Here is a 15,122-nt window from a genome sequence, read left to right on the forward strand (position 1 = left end):
ATTTTATTTTTTGTCTAGTTAGAAATATATACAACCTTTAAATCAGTGTTTGGGTATAAATTCTACACATTCATATGTCAAATTAAAGTAACAGCTTAGAAACATTTAGGACACATCCAGTATTTAGATAAAGTAATATTTGAACTTCCTTAAGACAGTTTGAGGAAAGTCACAGGAAAAATAGATATCAGATACATTTCTATGTTAGCAATACCATCAAATAAGTAATCATTAAAAACATACATCAATATAATCCTAAGAGAGCCCAATTATTTATATATATTTTATGTCCTTATAGAAGGACATAAAAATATCCTGTTAAATGTAAATTACAAGGTTGCTGACCAAATTAAGATAAATATATAGAAAGTAAGACCCCCATGTATTACAAGTTTAAGTCAAAAAACACTGGACTATGACAGGGAAATTATGTACAAATTATAAGGTGCTATATGTGTACTGCTGAGATGGTACAAAAATTTTCAATATATTACTACCTACACTATCAGTGCATAAACATAATGGAACAGTGTTAAAGTTTGTGCATTTCATGAATCATGAGTCCTTAACTGTACAACATTATTTGTGTTTGGAAACAGTGTTTCACATTTAATCAATGTTGTATCATTAAGGCAGACTGAGCTCACTACCATGAATCTCTATTTAGATTTCTGTATTTTTACATATGAAATAATGTCCGACAGAAAAATGATATATACATTTATAATCCTAGGTGTAATCTATTTTTCCTCAATTTTTTTAAACAAGTAAGTTCTCTTACAAAGCTAAACTTCAAGTTATAGTCACTATTTCTTTTTGCCAAGTTCTTACACCATAACAAAATGTGATAAGTACTATGTTAAGATCTGAGGTATATAGAGAGCTAAAGGAATTATAATAAAGGCAGTATAATGTTGCTATAGTACTTGCTTTCTGCCAATCATTGCAGTTTCTTACTTTTCTCAAATAACAAAATACATCAGAAAGAAAAGTTAAAAATATGTAAGAAGTTTTAAATACATCATTTTGAAATATAAGCTACATTTATCTGCAGGCAGGCAAATACCGATAACCTTCAATACTTTTTTGATCAAGCACCCATTTCTAGTCTATAATCCAATATATTATCAGCATACTTACTCTGCCATTACACTTCTGACATTATTTGCATACAAAGATGGGTTTTTCTTTTCCTCTTCTGAAGGTATATAAACAGGTAGGAACTGTACATAGAAAACTAAATTATATCAAAATATTTAACATTTTAAAACATTTGTATTATAACATTACAGTGAAAAATTAAATAGAACTGCTACTTATATTTATAGGACTGCAACAATATCAAGTTGAAAGCAATCAATCAAAAATAAAATTTAGAAAATTAAATCTTCTCACCCTGAGTTAAGAAAAGCCACACCAAATGCTATAGATAACCATACAGCTATAACTCTGCTTATTTCTACCTTACAGACACAGATTAAGTGATGTTTGATTTCCTCTTCTGAGTTGGGAGCAGGAAGATATTAACTGTTTTCACAAACTCAATGATTCTTCATCTTCATTCTGCACACCATTTCATAAGAGAACCTTTGTTTTATGGACCCTTCCCATACCTCTAATCTTTCAATCCTCCATTATCTGGTTCCTGGTTCATTTGTTCCTGGCTGTGTGGATAACCAGGAAGAGCAGTGACCACACCAATACTGATAGTGATCCATATATTGTTTTGAGAACTTAGATGGTTCTAATTCATTAGGCATACTTACTGATTTCATTATCTATTTTAGGATTATAAACTGCTGCTTATCCCAACATCCAAACACCTTTCACATAAAACCGATTAGTAATAGTGAAGATCTTAGTGGACATCATGGAGTCTCTGGCTTTTCTCCCTTTTTGGGTACTGTGACCGAAAGCACCACATACTCACTTCCTATTCACAACAATAATCTTTGTACAAAATACCTTGTGAAAACTAACTCGCTGGCTAATAATATCATGGTGAAATGTATGTAGCAACATATGTAAAGTTATGAAATCTCCCGGCTTGATGTTCTTAGCACATGTTCAAAACCATGCAGCCCTGCCCAGGCAGAAGTTTTCTGAACGAAGAAATGTGTGTTGACCTCAATTTATATATAAAGTAGTAAAAAGGGTCTGTGAGACAGCAGGCAGAGGAAATGGCAGGAGATAAAGAAAAATTGTATTTCACCAAACACAAGTGAGAAGAAAGAGCATGGGACCCTCCTTCATCACCAGACTCCATGTCACCTTCTTTACTGTTGAATAAACTTTGCTTTAAGGGGTAACCCTCAGAAGAATCCACTTCAAAGATTAACTGGACTATAGGAGGTTTGAGAGTAGCAGCCTTGTTAGTCTGTAGTAAATGGCAGAAAACCTCAAACTCACTCTCTTTCACCAAAGACAACAAAGGAACCAGCCCTTTGATTTTGGAGGGAGATCCTGACCTGAGAATTTGGTCAGCCATGTTGCTGGAAACATATGGTAAGGATTTTACCTTTAACCATATTTAGATTAAGTTTTAGCTATGAAAAAAAATTTCATCTTTATTTTTCTTGTACCCTATTTCTGACTTTAATACTGTATACTTGAATTCACTTTGAATCCTATCTTCTTTTACAATAAATTAACTTTTTTAATCCAAACCAATCCAATGCTGTATTTAAACTGAACTGTTTGGGAAATTCCAGTTAAAGTGGCAAACTGTTGAATATTGACCCTTTAAAGGGCAACTGACCTTTAATATCTGAAGTATCCGGGAGTGGCCTGGATAGTGAAGAACACTCATTGTTGGAAAAATTTGGCATTAGGAGTGTGTTGGGGGTCAACCGGCAAGTAGTAACCAAGGCTGGTGGAAGCCAGAGCGTGATCGGTGGTGTTGCTGACAGGCTGCTAGGGTCAGAGCTGCTTGATCAGGGCTGCAGCTATACACAGTCAGCGTGTGACCTGCATGCTAATAGGCTTTCTGTGAGTGGCCCACGTTGGGAGCTACAACATCAAAGCATTGTGAGGCACCCAAGGTTGCAGGGCAGCTGGTGACAATCCCTCACTTATCTGGATTGCAACAGGTGTCTAATACTGAAAATTGAACAGTATGACAAAAGAATATTAAAGTGACTTATGAGAAAATTACTTGCTTGTCAGAGGTACACAATTTATGACCAAAGTACCCTTGTAATGCTTGTGCTCTGAAGGTATATCACTGGATTTCATTCTTGAGCTACCAGTGCAGTGAACCATACATCTTCCTCACACAAAGTTTTTTGGGGATCTCTGTGGTACTGGTAGCTGTAACCTACAGTTTTCTTTCAATTCATTAGTACCTCTTCTCATACTAAAATCTTCTACATCAATTCCTTTATCAGTGGAAAGCAATGGCTCTGAAATTTCAGTCAATTCACACATTAAAATTATACTAAAAATCCAGATTAAACAACATTTCAACTTTTAAAGAGAGTGGGAGGCCAGTGATTTGCTGGGTCAAATCCAATGAGGCTTCTGATATAATGTGTTACTAAAGCTGGTGTAAACCAGCAAAGGGACACAATGAGAAATTTATGGAAAGCAGAGTTAAGGACAAAAAGGAGGTTTTATTTATTTATTTTAAAGTATATCAAAACCAAAAAGGAATCTTAACAACGGTGCTGGTCCATTCCTAGACAGACATGGTAGAATTGTCAATCATAATGCAGAAAAGTCAGAAGTGTTCAATAAATATTTCTGTTCTGTATTTGTGACAGAAGCAGAAGTATATAGCATATGAAGAAATACTTTTCATTCTAATAGTAACTAAGTCTGACGTTAAACAGCAGCCACTAATAAGTTAGACACTTAAATCAGCAGATCCAGCTAACTTGCACCCAAGAGCTTTAGAAGAGCTGGCTCATGAGCACTTTGGATCATTCATGTTGATGTTCAGTAACTATTGGAACACTGAGAAAATTCCAGGGGACTGAAAGAAAGCTAATAATGTGCCAATATTTAAAACGGGTACGCAGGAAGATCTGGATAAATATAGGCCTGTCAGCCTGCTATTAATCCTAGCCAGCGGTTCTCAAACTGTGGGTTGAGACCCAAAGTGGGGACCCACGTTTTAATGGGGTCACCAGGGCTGACATTAGGCTTCCTGGGGCCTGGAGCCAAAGCTCAAGCCCCACCGCCCAGGGCCAAAGCTGAAGCCCAAGGCTTGAGTCTATCAAAGAGAAGGTTAACGGGTGAGTTGATCACAAACTATGTGTTTCTTCTTGAGGAACAAATATTTGATAACAGAAGGCTCTTCAATATAGCAGACAAAGGTATAAAAAGAACCAATGGATGGAAGCTGAAGCCAGAAAAATTCAGATGAGAAATAAAGCTCACTTTTTTTTTTTTTTTTTTTTTTTTTACTTTTTTAAAAACAGGGAAGGCAATTAATCAGTGGAACAGCTTTGTAAGCTCCAGTTCTCCACTGCTGGCAATTTTAAAATGAAGATTAGATGGTTTTGCAAAAGAAATACTTTAGTTAAACTACAGCTATTGGACTTGAAGCAGAAATTAATACAACCAAGTCCTATGGCCTGAGTTATAAAAAAGGGCAGACTAGACAATCACAATATGAACAAACAGGCCAGTACGAGGATGATCCTTTGATAGCCCAGAGCTGATCTAGGGGTTTTTAATCTACAACCCCCTTATCCCTTCTGCCAGTGTAGCCAGGGAAGAGAGTGGTCAGACTCCTACCTCAGTCCTCCACGGTTTTCTTCCCCACGTGGCCATTGCAGCTCAGCATGGTGAAAGTAGCCCAAGAGCTCTCAAATACATTGCAAGTTGTTCAGAACATACAAAAATTAACTGAACACATCCTTTGCACTACCATCCCCCTGGCTTGTGTTCTGTGTAGTTTAGCTGTAAGAATCTGGCCTAGTATCTTTAGCTAACAAGAATTATAACATCTTTACTTCCTCTAAAAGATATAAAAAAGGCTGCAAGATACCTTGCCCAAACTAGGCATCAGATATGGAGGCCAAGGGAAAATGCTGCATAAAAGCATATGGATCTCCTAAAAACTGAAGTAAATAGACATGAGTATCTATGGGCATTCATTCACAGCTTTCACCACTGTATTGCCTGCATCAAAGGCCATCCAGATCTTGGGCCAGGCCAGGCCCGGCCCAGCCTATACCTGCTAAAGCAACTTTTTTGAACACTAAATTTTTGCTGAAGATATTCCACATGACTAAATTATTTAATTAAATAGGTCTGGTAGTCTGCAACAGAGTACCGTAAAAAGAAAAGGGAGTACTTGTGGCACCTTAGAGACTAACAAATTTATTTGAGCATAAGCTTTCGTGAGCTACAGCTCACTTCATCGGATGCATGACTCTTTACGAGCAAGACCTTTCACTATGAGTGTCTCAGTAACCAATATTAGAGTTTTTGGGTGCTATGTATGGTAACGCCTCGTTTAACGTAGTTATGTTCTTGAAAAATGCTACTTTAAGCGAAACAATGTTAAGTGAATCCAATTTCCCAGTAAGAATTAATGTAAATGGAGGGGTTAGGTTCCAGGGAAATTTTTTTTTGCCAGACTTGGTTGAAGTGGTGGAGTCAGAGGGTGGGATATTTCCCAGGGAATGCCTTGCTGCTAAATGATGAACTAGCACTCTGTTGAGCCCTCAAGGGTTAACACGTTAATGTAGCCTCACTCTACAAGGCAGCGCAAATTGAGGGTGGAGACACAATAAATGCATGGTAGTGGCTGCAAACATTCCCTGTGGAAATTGAATGTGATGATGAACCCACACTATCCCAATGGAGCGCACAACTCCCTCCACTTTCCAAAGTGCCGGGGGGTGCATGTGTGAGAGACAGACACACACCATGTATACATGTGTGCGTGCATGTGTGCGAGAGAGACGCACATTGCCTCTTTAAGTATGCTGACCCCATTCTAAGTACACTGCCTTTTTAAGTAGATCAGCAAGTTGAGACAGCACTGCTGCCAGCAAGCTCCCTCCATCCTGAGCCCTGTCAGAGATGGGGTACAGGAGCAGGGGGCAGGAGCGGGGGACACCCTGACATCACCCACACTCTCTGCACAGCAAGCAGGAGGCTCCCAGGAGCAGCTCCAAGGCAAAGAGCAGGAGCAGCAGATGGCAGCAGTGGGAGGGACACCTGAACTGCCCGGCAATTAATAGCCTGCTGGGCGGCTGCCGCAGAGGGAACTTAGGGGAGCTGATGGGGTGCTGCCAGCCCACCCTGGTTCCAAGCCCCCACCAGCTGGCTTCAACAGGCTGCTCTTCCTGCAAGCAGTGGACAAAGCAGGCGGTTGCCAAACAATGTTATAAGGGAGAATTGTGCAACTTTAAACAAGCATGTTCTCTAATAGATCAGCAATGTAACAGTGAAACAACGGGATGAAAAGTGAGGAGTTACTTTAATAAGTTTGGCCAATTTATCATCTAGCCAAAGCTATCTGAAGCACCAAACTCTCCAATGGGCTTTGGGCAAAATCCCATGCATTTTAAGAAGTACTCAGAATGGCCTACCTCTGCTTCTATTAAAGTCCATAGTAAAACTCAGATTAATTTCAATGGGAAGAGAATGAAACCAAAGCTAAACTCTTGAAAATCCACTCAATTTTTTAAACTATTGAATACACTCTGAAAGAGTAATTTGAACAGATTATGTTTTCTTAAACCCCATTTAAAATCGAGTTCAAGGGGACAATTTGTTTTGGAAGCCTATCTAGTCATTTCTACTTCCTGGATAGGTATCAAATGGAAGCTGGCAATCTTAGCCAGCCAAAGAGGAAACTGGGGTAACACTGGATATTCTAGGGGCAAGTTAAAATGTGTCTGAGCTACCAATAAGTTAGAGCACTGTTTCCCAACAATGGGTCCACGGACCGGTGCTGGTTCCTGACAATTTAGGAAGGCAGCAAGCCAGTCCCTAGTATCAAAAAGGTTGAGAAACACTGATTTAGAGAACCAAAGATGCCTTTGACAGCTAAGAGTTCTTTGCTGTCTTACACTGGAAGCCCAACATCCTTGAATAGACACCCAGTGGATAATGTCTGTAGAGAACTTTAAAATGTATTTGGAATGGATTCTATTTAAACTTATTTAAAATGTACAAAAATATAGATTTTACTAAAAACCCTTTAACACAGTCTACTTGTAAAATATTTTTATAAAAGTTACTTTATCTCAATTAGTAGCAGAATTTTTTTTCATTTTATTTCAAAATACCCAGTTGTCAAAGAGATGGTTGTTTGGGTCTCAACTTTTCTTTTTCTTTTTAAAACTACTTGATTAAATAATATTATTCCATTTTGAAATCTGGAAACCTTCTCAATCTGTTAAAAAAGTTAAGTGCACCAATATAAAATGATTAATCCTTCTGTGGGACAGGGACTGTGACCTTCTCTCTGTACAGAACCCCATAAAGGCACATTTTTCTCAATTACAATTGTATAAATCTAAATGAATTCCACTGACTTAAAAGTAGTTATCCCTGGATCACTTTATGTAACATATAAAGCTAAAGATAATAAAGTGAGCAGGGGTTGAGAGAAGGTTCCTGCACACCAAGAGTCTGATTCCACTGGCTTTAATTTCTCCAAGAAGCAATTTACTGTGTAAACAGTAATATTGATTTTCCATTCAATTTACCACAAACATAAATTTGGACTAAGGGCAACATAAGATACTATGCAAGAATGACAAAGGGTAACAGAACCAGGCCCTTTAAGGCCTGTAGATGTTGTAAAGTGAAAGTAACCAAGGTAGTGTTCCTATGCAGATTATGCAGGTGTACAGGAGGGAGCTCCATTCTAATGTACCTTAAAGAATAAAATGTCATCCCCTGCCACATAACTTTTAAGCTCACCTTTTTATGAGGTGCACAAGAATGGCATAGGACAAAGATTCAGTGCTTTCTAGTTAAATAGTTCCAGATTTATTTGCCAATTTTTGTAAACCAGCAGAGTTCTGAAACCCTGGAAGGGAACTACCTTTTACTTTTCCACAAAAAATCTGGGAAATTAATTTAATTATGCTGAGAACATTAAAGAACACATGGTTAAGCACTGAAAAAAATCAGGAAACACGAAAGTTAACATGCAAATACTCCAATAAGATATTGTACAAGTGTTTCTACGACCTGAGATAAATTTGTTTAGCAACTTTACTGTGTACTACCCTATTTATGCCATATATTGTTTTTAAAAATAACTTATACTTAACCAGTGTACACTGTATAATAGAGCAATAGTAAGTGTTAATTGCAAACTAGCTGCCTTACCTCCTCTGCTAAATGATTAGATTAGATGATCACAGTGTTGTCTTTTTGCCTTAATCTATGAATCTACTGCATCTAAGGAAGGTTGTGTTATTCTGAGAGAAACAGCTGGTAAGTTATTAAAATATGTACCTCAGAGAAGAAAACAAAAAAACCCTATCATAATAATCAAAATAATATAAGCATTCAAGAATGCTTGAAATACAGTACAAAGTACTATAAAATACATAAGCAATGCTATAGAAAAATGTACATTAAACTATATCTTTTGAAAAAAATAGTATGTGATCATGTAATAGAAGACTATTGTAGTAAAAATAAACAAGGGAACAAAGTTAAGGTTGTACAGGAAACCTTAACTTTTGCATTTCTTGACTCTTGTGTGCTTAACTGTGCAACTTTAATATTTGTGGCATGAAGTAAGAGTTTGTTTGGATGAGAAGAAATTGAATGCAGTTACTTTTATTCCTGAAGAAAATCCTTAGTTGCACATCAATACTAACATCTAAAATAAGGTATACATAGTTACCAATATGTTAACAAGCCCTTTTGAAACCATTCTTATGCATAACCGTCCCTTAGACAGAACTACATGGTGATTAAGAGGTAAATCTTGTAAGTGCAGAGGAAGGCTAGTTCTGCTGAAACTTTGGTGAGTCAAGCTTTCAACAGAGCTATTTATCCAAAATGTGAGTTATACTCAGTCTGCGTGCAATGCACTGTTAACATTTTAATTACACTGTTTTGCTGCAGAAATAATAGTTTATCATGTATACACAGTCTACAAGAAATGAAGTTTGGTATTGCCTAAAATAGAAAGCAGTACTGCTTTTATACTAACCTCAATTTCCACAAAATTGTGAAACTGACACAAGGTAAGCCACAGAATTTCCAGCCTTAAAAAATAAAAAAAGACAAGTTTTGAATGTAGCAAATAAACAATACACAGCATGCTGAACTCTTCACCTAACATTATAGGGGGTAATGTTTTTCAGGTAAGATGCATCTTTAGAAAATAAAACTACTTTTGGATTGCACCTTTACGTGTTTTTACTGGTTTCTGTGACCATCTAAGAATGTTTATTCCAAAGTTGCATATTAAAAGCAAGGCAATAAAGTGGGAAATCTGAAGCTGTAGAAAAAGTGACATTCATTATGTAACAAGCCCACATTTATATACTTTTATCAAAGTAGTAAATTTGCTTTAAAAAGTGTCATGATGAACACCTATATCATTTAAATAAAGAATGAGAAGTTGCTGAGACTTTTTGTTTCGACTTGTGCAACAAACTATTACCCACCTTTATTTTGAAGTTGGGTGTAAAAGCAGATCTGTTTTATTAGTCTAGCCTTGGAACATAACAGAACCAGTTCAGTTTCCGACGGCACAGAGAAACTACTCTTTAGGTAGTCCACTAATGGTTTAGTAAGGTTCTAAAATATTTTGTCTTCCACTATAGCTACAGAAGTCCCTAAGGCACTAATTCACCAAGGAACTGAAGCAGATGAGGAACAGCATGGTGAATTGGAGTTACCTCCAATCAGTAGCAAAGTTGTATATGTTTTGCACTGTCAGGAGTCACAGACTGCCTGGATTCAGAATGGATTGTTTGCCTTTATGGAACAGACCCTTTTCTGGTGGGGGACAGACAAATGTAGAGTCTTCTTTGCTTGACATTTGCCAAGTACCACGTTGATTGAACAGAGCTGTCTGGAGGAAGCTTTCACAAGTACTGAGTGTGGCAGCCCACTCAGAGGTATTTTCCCAGAAAACATCTTACACCTTAGCCCATACTGGTTTCTGATTCAATTTGAGGTGCTGGTTTAAGCCTACATAGCTTTAAATGATTAGAGTTCTGGCTGCCTGAAAAACCACCTCTTATCTTGATGCTATATTACAGCAGGTAAGATCAATTAAGGCACTCAGCTAATAGCTCAGATATAGGAGGAGGCTGATGGCAGGGCATTTTCCATAGAATTCACTTTTCCTCAGGGTCTACAAGATTCAAAATCTGTCATTAATTTCTTATACAAAACCCTCTATCTCCAGACTTTTTCTGGGTGAGAATAGAGCTAAAATATTTGAAAGCACACTTGTACCATTTCATATAACAATACCAAACTAATTCAGGAAAGCAATTGCGGCACAAAGGAATAAAATAGGATTGACTTACGCTCCTGGACCTTGCCATGTCCATGTGATAGTATCCTACAAACAAACAAGACACATTGCAAATTCAATTACTCTTTCACAGCACAATACATGGCACATGCTCTAAATTTTCATGGAAACCACAATCCACTATTTTAAAAATCTATCTTACATTAAAAGTAAGTCCGCTAAAACAGGAACTTCAATCTGCCTTTAAAATGCTACAAAACAAATATTGGTTAAGCCCAGCTTTTACACACAAAATAATCCAATTTATAGCCCACTTACAGACCCAGAAATCCCTCAAAAGACAAAACATTGAAAAATATATTTAGAAATAAATATGGTGCAGATTAGCTTCCCTGATTAACAGATTTTTCACATACAAAAAGCAAACACTTAAGCAGCATCCTTGACTTTTGCTTAAGAGAACAAAACAGTAAAAGAACCGAGAGAGATTACATTGGCTCTCCTTCGACTCTCTGTATTGGCCTGAACACAAAATATTTCTTTTTCTCTGAAGAAAGCCAGCCATAGAAAATTGAAGATGCAGTACACAAAAAAACCTGAAAACATTACAATTACTCCATGGACTCCGCCTTGTAAATTTTTCTTAATTAGCTTAATCTTGTTGGAGATCTGCACTGACTGTGTGACAAGAGAATTGCCAGTAAAGGCACACAGAAATAAAGCTATTCTCAATTGCACCTCTACCGTGCCAATATGAGGTGGCTACCTTTTTGTTGGCATTATAGTAGAAGTGGGACTTTAAGAGGTATTTGAAACAGGAGAGGGTACTGCCTTTGTGGACTAGTTCAGAAAAGGGGAAGCCTGGAAAAAAGCACAAATTATTGTGGAAGAAGTGGACAAGCTAGGTATCAAGGCTGGAGTAAAAGGAGTGAAACATGACATAAGAGACAGGAGTAGAAAGTAAGAAGGGATAGTTATGCAGGGCTTAGAAGAGGAGACCAAGAAACAAACTTGATCCAGTGAAGAAAGGAATAATGGGGAGATGCAATATTTAGATCAAGTGAGGAAGGTTTTCTTAGTGCCCATGTTCTGAATGGACAGGAATTGGAAGAGGGTAACAACATTGGTGTCGGAGAGGCAAGAAAGGAGCAGGTGACAGCAGCCAAAAGGGAAGACTATGAGGGCCTATAGAAAAATGAGTTTTAATTGTGTGGAGGGAGTGGGGGGGGGAGGAGAGAAGCTTAGGAATGCTGGAGGAAGAAAATGCAAGATTTGGCAAAGACATGAATTTGCGGTGTAAGGGAGGGGGAGGAGTTTACAATGACTTCCAGGTTATGGGCTTGAGCAACTGGATAGATGGGTATAAGATACCAATAGAAAATGGAGGAGTAAAGAGGTTTTGGAAGAAAGATAAGGAGTTTAGTTTTCAAGAAGGAAATATCAGCACTACACTCTCTTAACTGTGTGTTTCTAAATTTGATGCTAGGTACCCAAACTCAATTTAGAATCAATAAGATTAAGAGTCCCAGGATCTTGTAAGTTACAAATAATGTCAAAATCTTGCTTTAATACCTTCATCACTGCTTAAAATGGAAACAGAATAAAAGAAAGTAGCATGTACAAAAACACAAAAATCAAAGTTAAATATACTTAAATGAATCTGAAAGGTGAGGAGCCAAGAAAAAGAAACAGTGAATTGACTATAATGACTGAAGTTAAAATCTTGAGTTTAAATTGTTTCTGATCTCGATAAAAACAAAAATATGTTACATTAAAAGAAAAAGAGGTACTTTCCACCATAACCAATGCTGGAATGTGACTTAAGACTCACCCTACTTCTAGGGTGATGTGGCAACTTCCAACAGCCAATTGTAATCTTCCATTGTTAGAAGGGCTGCTATTGGTGATCCTGGTGCTGCTAAAGTACCCTGGGACTGCAGACCTATTAAGTGTGGGTTTCTTTTGTAGGAGTCTTTCATTTTCAGGCACCCTCCCTCAGGCTTCTGAGTGGTTGCCTGAATCTCTCAAATCAGAGAGTACACCGATGGCCTACAACAGCAACCACAGTCCTGTAGATACCACAGAAATTAAGCCTCCTTGACTAGCAAATAGGACAGTAAGTTCTCAAAAGCGGGCAATGTCATAGTACCTCTTTTCTGGGCAGTGATATCATTAAGTAATGGATTCAACTCAGTATTCTGGCCACCACTTTAAGCAGCTGATGTGACCTCTCTGACCTGGGAAATTCTAGCAGTTTGTTGCATCTGTTAACATTCCTGGGCAAAAAACTCTCAATCCAAAAGGCACCTCAAGCAGTTGTAACTTATGTAGCTGTCCCGCCGCACCTGTGGATTGGCTGTCATTACTGAGTAAGGATATGGGCAGTGGCTGCAAAGACCAACGATCAGTCTCTATTTTGGAAGGTGGGGTTCCGCGCTGCAGGAGACAGACTGGCTGAAGCTTATAATAGACTCTCACTACCCTGTTATGTAAACACAGACAACGAGTAGTGCCAGAAAAGTGATGTTATCTGTGGCTGATGTAGATGCTCTAAATATGTATTTATAATAGCTTCCAGCTCTCACTCATGGACAGCACTGATTATGACAGGGTCATAGCACAGGTTGAAGCTTGTGTACCTAGAAAGTGAAACCTTTGAAAGATTCCTCTTCCACACAAGAGTGCAAAAGAAACAAGAAAGTACAGTAACTCCTCATTTAACGTTGTAGTTATGTTCCTGAAAAATGCAACTTTAAGTGAAACGATGTTAAGCAAATCTAATTTCCCCATAAGAATGAATGTAAATGCGGGGGAGGGGAGGGTTAGGTTCCAGGGAAATTTTTTTTGCCATACAGTACAGTACTATGGTTGGGAGGTGACCTGGCCTTACCCCACACAGGCACAGCCCACTGGCACTGGAGACAATGAGACAGGCAAAGAGGCTGAAGGTACTGTAAGCTAGGAGAAGCATGTTGCACAGCAGCAGCAGCTTCCCCTACTCTCCAAGCACCGGGGCAGAGGGCTCAACCCTCAGCCCGCCCACACCACCCCTTCCCCCAAATCCCCATCCTTAACTCATCTCTTCTCCCCCCCCTTCCCCCTTTACTCCGCATGCTGTGTCCTTGCTCCTCCCCCCTCCTTCCCCTGCCTCCAAGCTGATTGCCACGTTCAGGAGGCAGGACGGAGTGGGAGGAGCATGGACACAGTGCACAGGCTCCCCCTCCCTCCTCAGTACCGCAAGCCAGCCGATTGCCGCGGGCAGGAGGGAGGCACACCACGTCCTCGCTCCTCCCCCCTCCCTTCTGCCTGCGGCAATCAGCTGGCTTGTGGCGTTCGGGGGCAGGAGGGAGGAGCGAGGACTTGGTGCGCAGTCTCCCCCCTCCCTCCCCTGCCTCCTGCCCGCAGCAATCAGCTGATTTGCAGTGTTCAAGAGGCAGGGGAGGGAGGGGGAGCCTGCGTTCCGAGTCCTCACTCCTTCCTCCTGAACACTGCAAGCCAGCCGATTTCTGCAGGCAGGAGGCAGCGGGAGGAGGGGGAAGGCGCTGATCCGTGGGGTCTGCTGGCGGGCAGGAGGCGCTGTGTTGGGTGGGGAGGTGTAGGGGAGCTGATGGGGGGCTGCCAGCTGTGGACAAAGCAGGCAGCCAAACGACGTTATAGCGAAGCATTGCACAACTTTAAATTAATTTAATGTTCTGTAATTGAGCAGGGATGCAAGATCGAAACAACATTAAGCGAGAGGACGTTAAGTGGGAAGTTACTGTATTGCAGAATGTGTCATAAGCTCGATGCTCAAGAGCCAGTATTGCAATTTTAAGGCCCCTTTGAGGATTTCCTGGTAAAAGACAGGATGGTTGTAGGCTACAGAGATGAGAAAGCACATATTTATGGAGAAATTGTGAGCTGACTGGAGAACAAGCCATGGAAATCCGCAAAGCAATGGAATAAGCAAAACTGTTGTTGTGGCTTTAAGTAAGGACGAGGTTCAAAAAAACAAAGGAAATTATCATGCAGCAGAATATGAAGGAGCATGAAAGGAATACATGAGAAAATCAGGTGGAATTAGTGTTGTGGAGTGTTGTTAAGACTGCTAAGTTATTAATGTTACTAGTGCTGCTGTCCTTGGAGCTGCAGTGTTAGCTGCACTAGCAGAGAGTGCAGCTTGCTGATTGAACAACCCTTGATGTTCTTCATAAAGAAAGACCACAAGGTTCAGTTCGGTGGCAAAGGCGCTCAGCCAGGTTTATTGTTGACAAAGCACAGTACAAGTGCCTCATAGGAGCTACAGGTACACTAACACATGTATGCCTGCAACAATGACAACAGTTCAATCAGAATTCTGATACCAGGATTCTGTCTCCTAGACTAGCACAAAGATTCCCCTCCTATCATTTCTCCTTTTATATATTGATACAAACAAGTTAGCTACTCCACTCCAGTAGGTGTTAGTTACCACCCTAATCCTTATACATGTGAGTCTGAACAAAAGATCCTTATCCATTATCCTGTCATCCCCTCCTTATCTTTACAAGGGATCAGTGTATTCTTGTATCATCTCTTATGAATGCTTTTAAATAGTTACTTGAGAGATCTGTGTCTTTTTGTACCATCCTCTCCAATCAGGAATGTGCTTACTTGGTTAGCAGACACCTAGTGAGTTACTATTCTGCTAAGGCTAGTCCTACTCTGCTTCACAATCTTT

General features: G+C 39.3%; 1 protein-coding gene across 4 annotated transcripts in view; it reads right to left on the reverse strand.

Moving 5' to 3' along the window:
- Positions 1–15,122, reverse strand: part of LPCAT1 (lysophosphatidylcholine acyltransferase 1) — a 175,611-nt gene that overhangs the window by 109,913 nt on the left and 50,576 nt on the right. For all 4 annotated transcript variants that reach the window (XM_038389224.2, XM_038389225.2, XM_043508503.1 and 1 more), the window contains exons 7-9: positions 10,476–10,510; positions 9,143–9,197; positions 1,141–1,223 (exon numbers count right to left, since the gene is read on the reverse strand). In XM_038389224.2, the coding sequence (XP_038245152.1) occupies positions 1,141–1,223; positions 9,143–9,197; positions 10,476–10,510 (173 nt within the window). The remainder of the gene's footprint in view (positions 1–1,140; positions 1,224–9,142; positions 9,198–10,475; positions 10,511–15,122) is intronic.

Source organism: Dermochelys coriacea, chromosome 2, assembly GCF_009764565.3.
Source record: "Dermochelys coriacea isolate rDerCor1 chromosome 2, rDerCor1.pri.v4, whole genome shotgun sequence".
In the NCBI taxonomy this organism is placed as follows: domain Eukaryota; kingdom Metazoa; phylum Chordata; order Testudines; family Dermochelyidae; genus Dermochelys; species Dermochelys coriacea.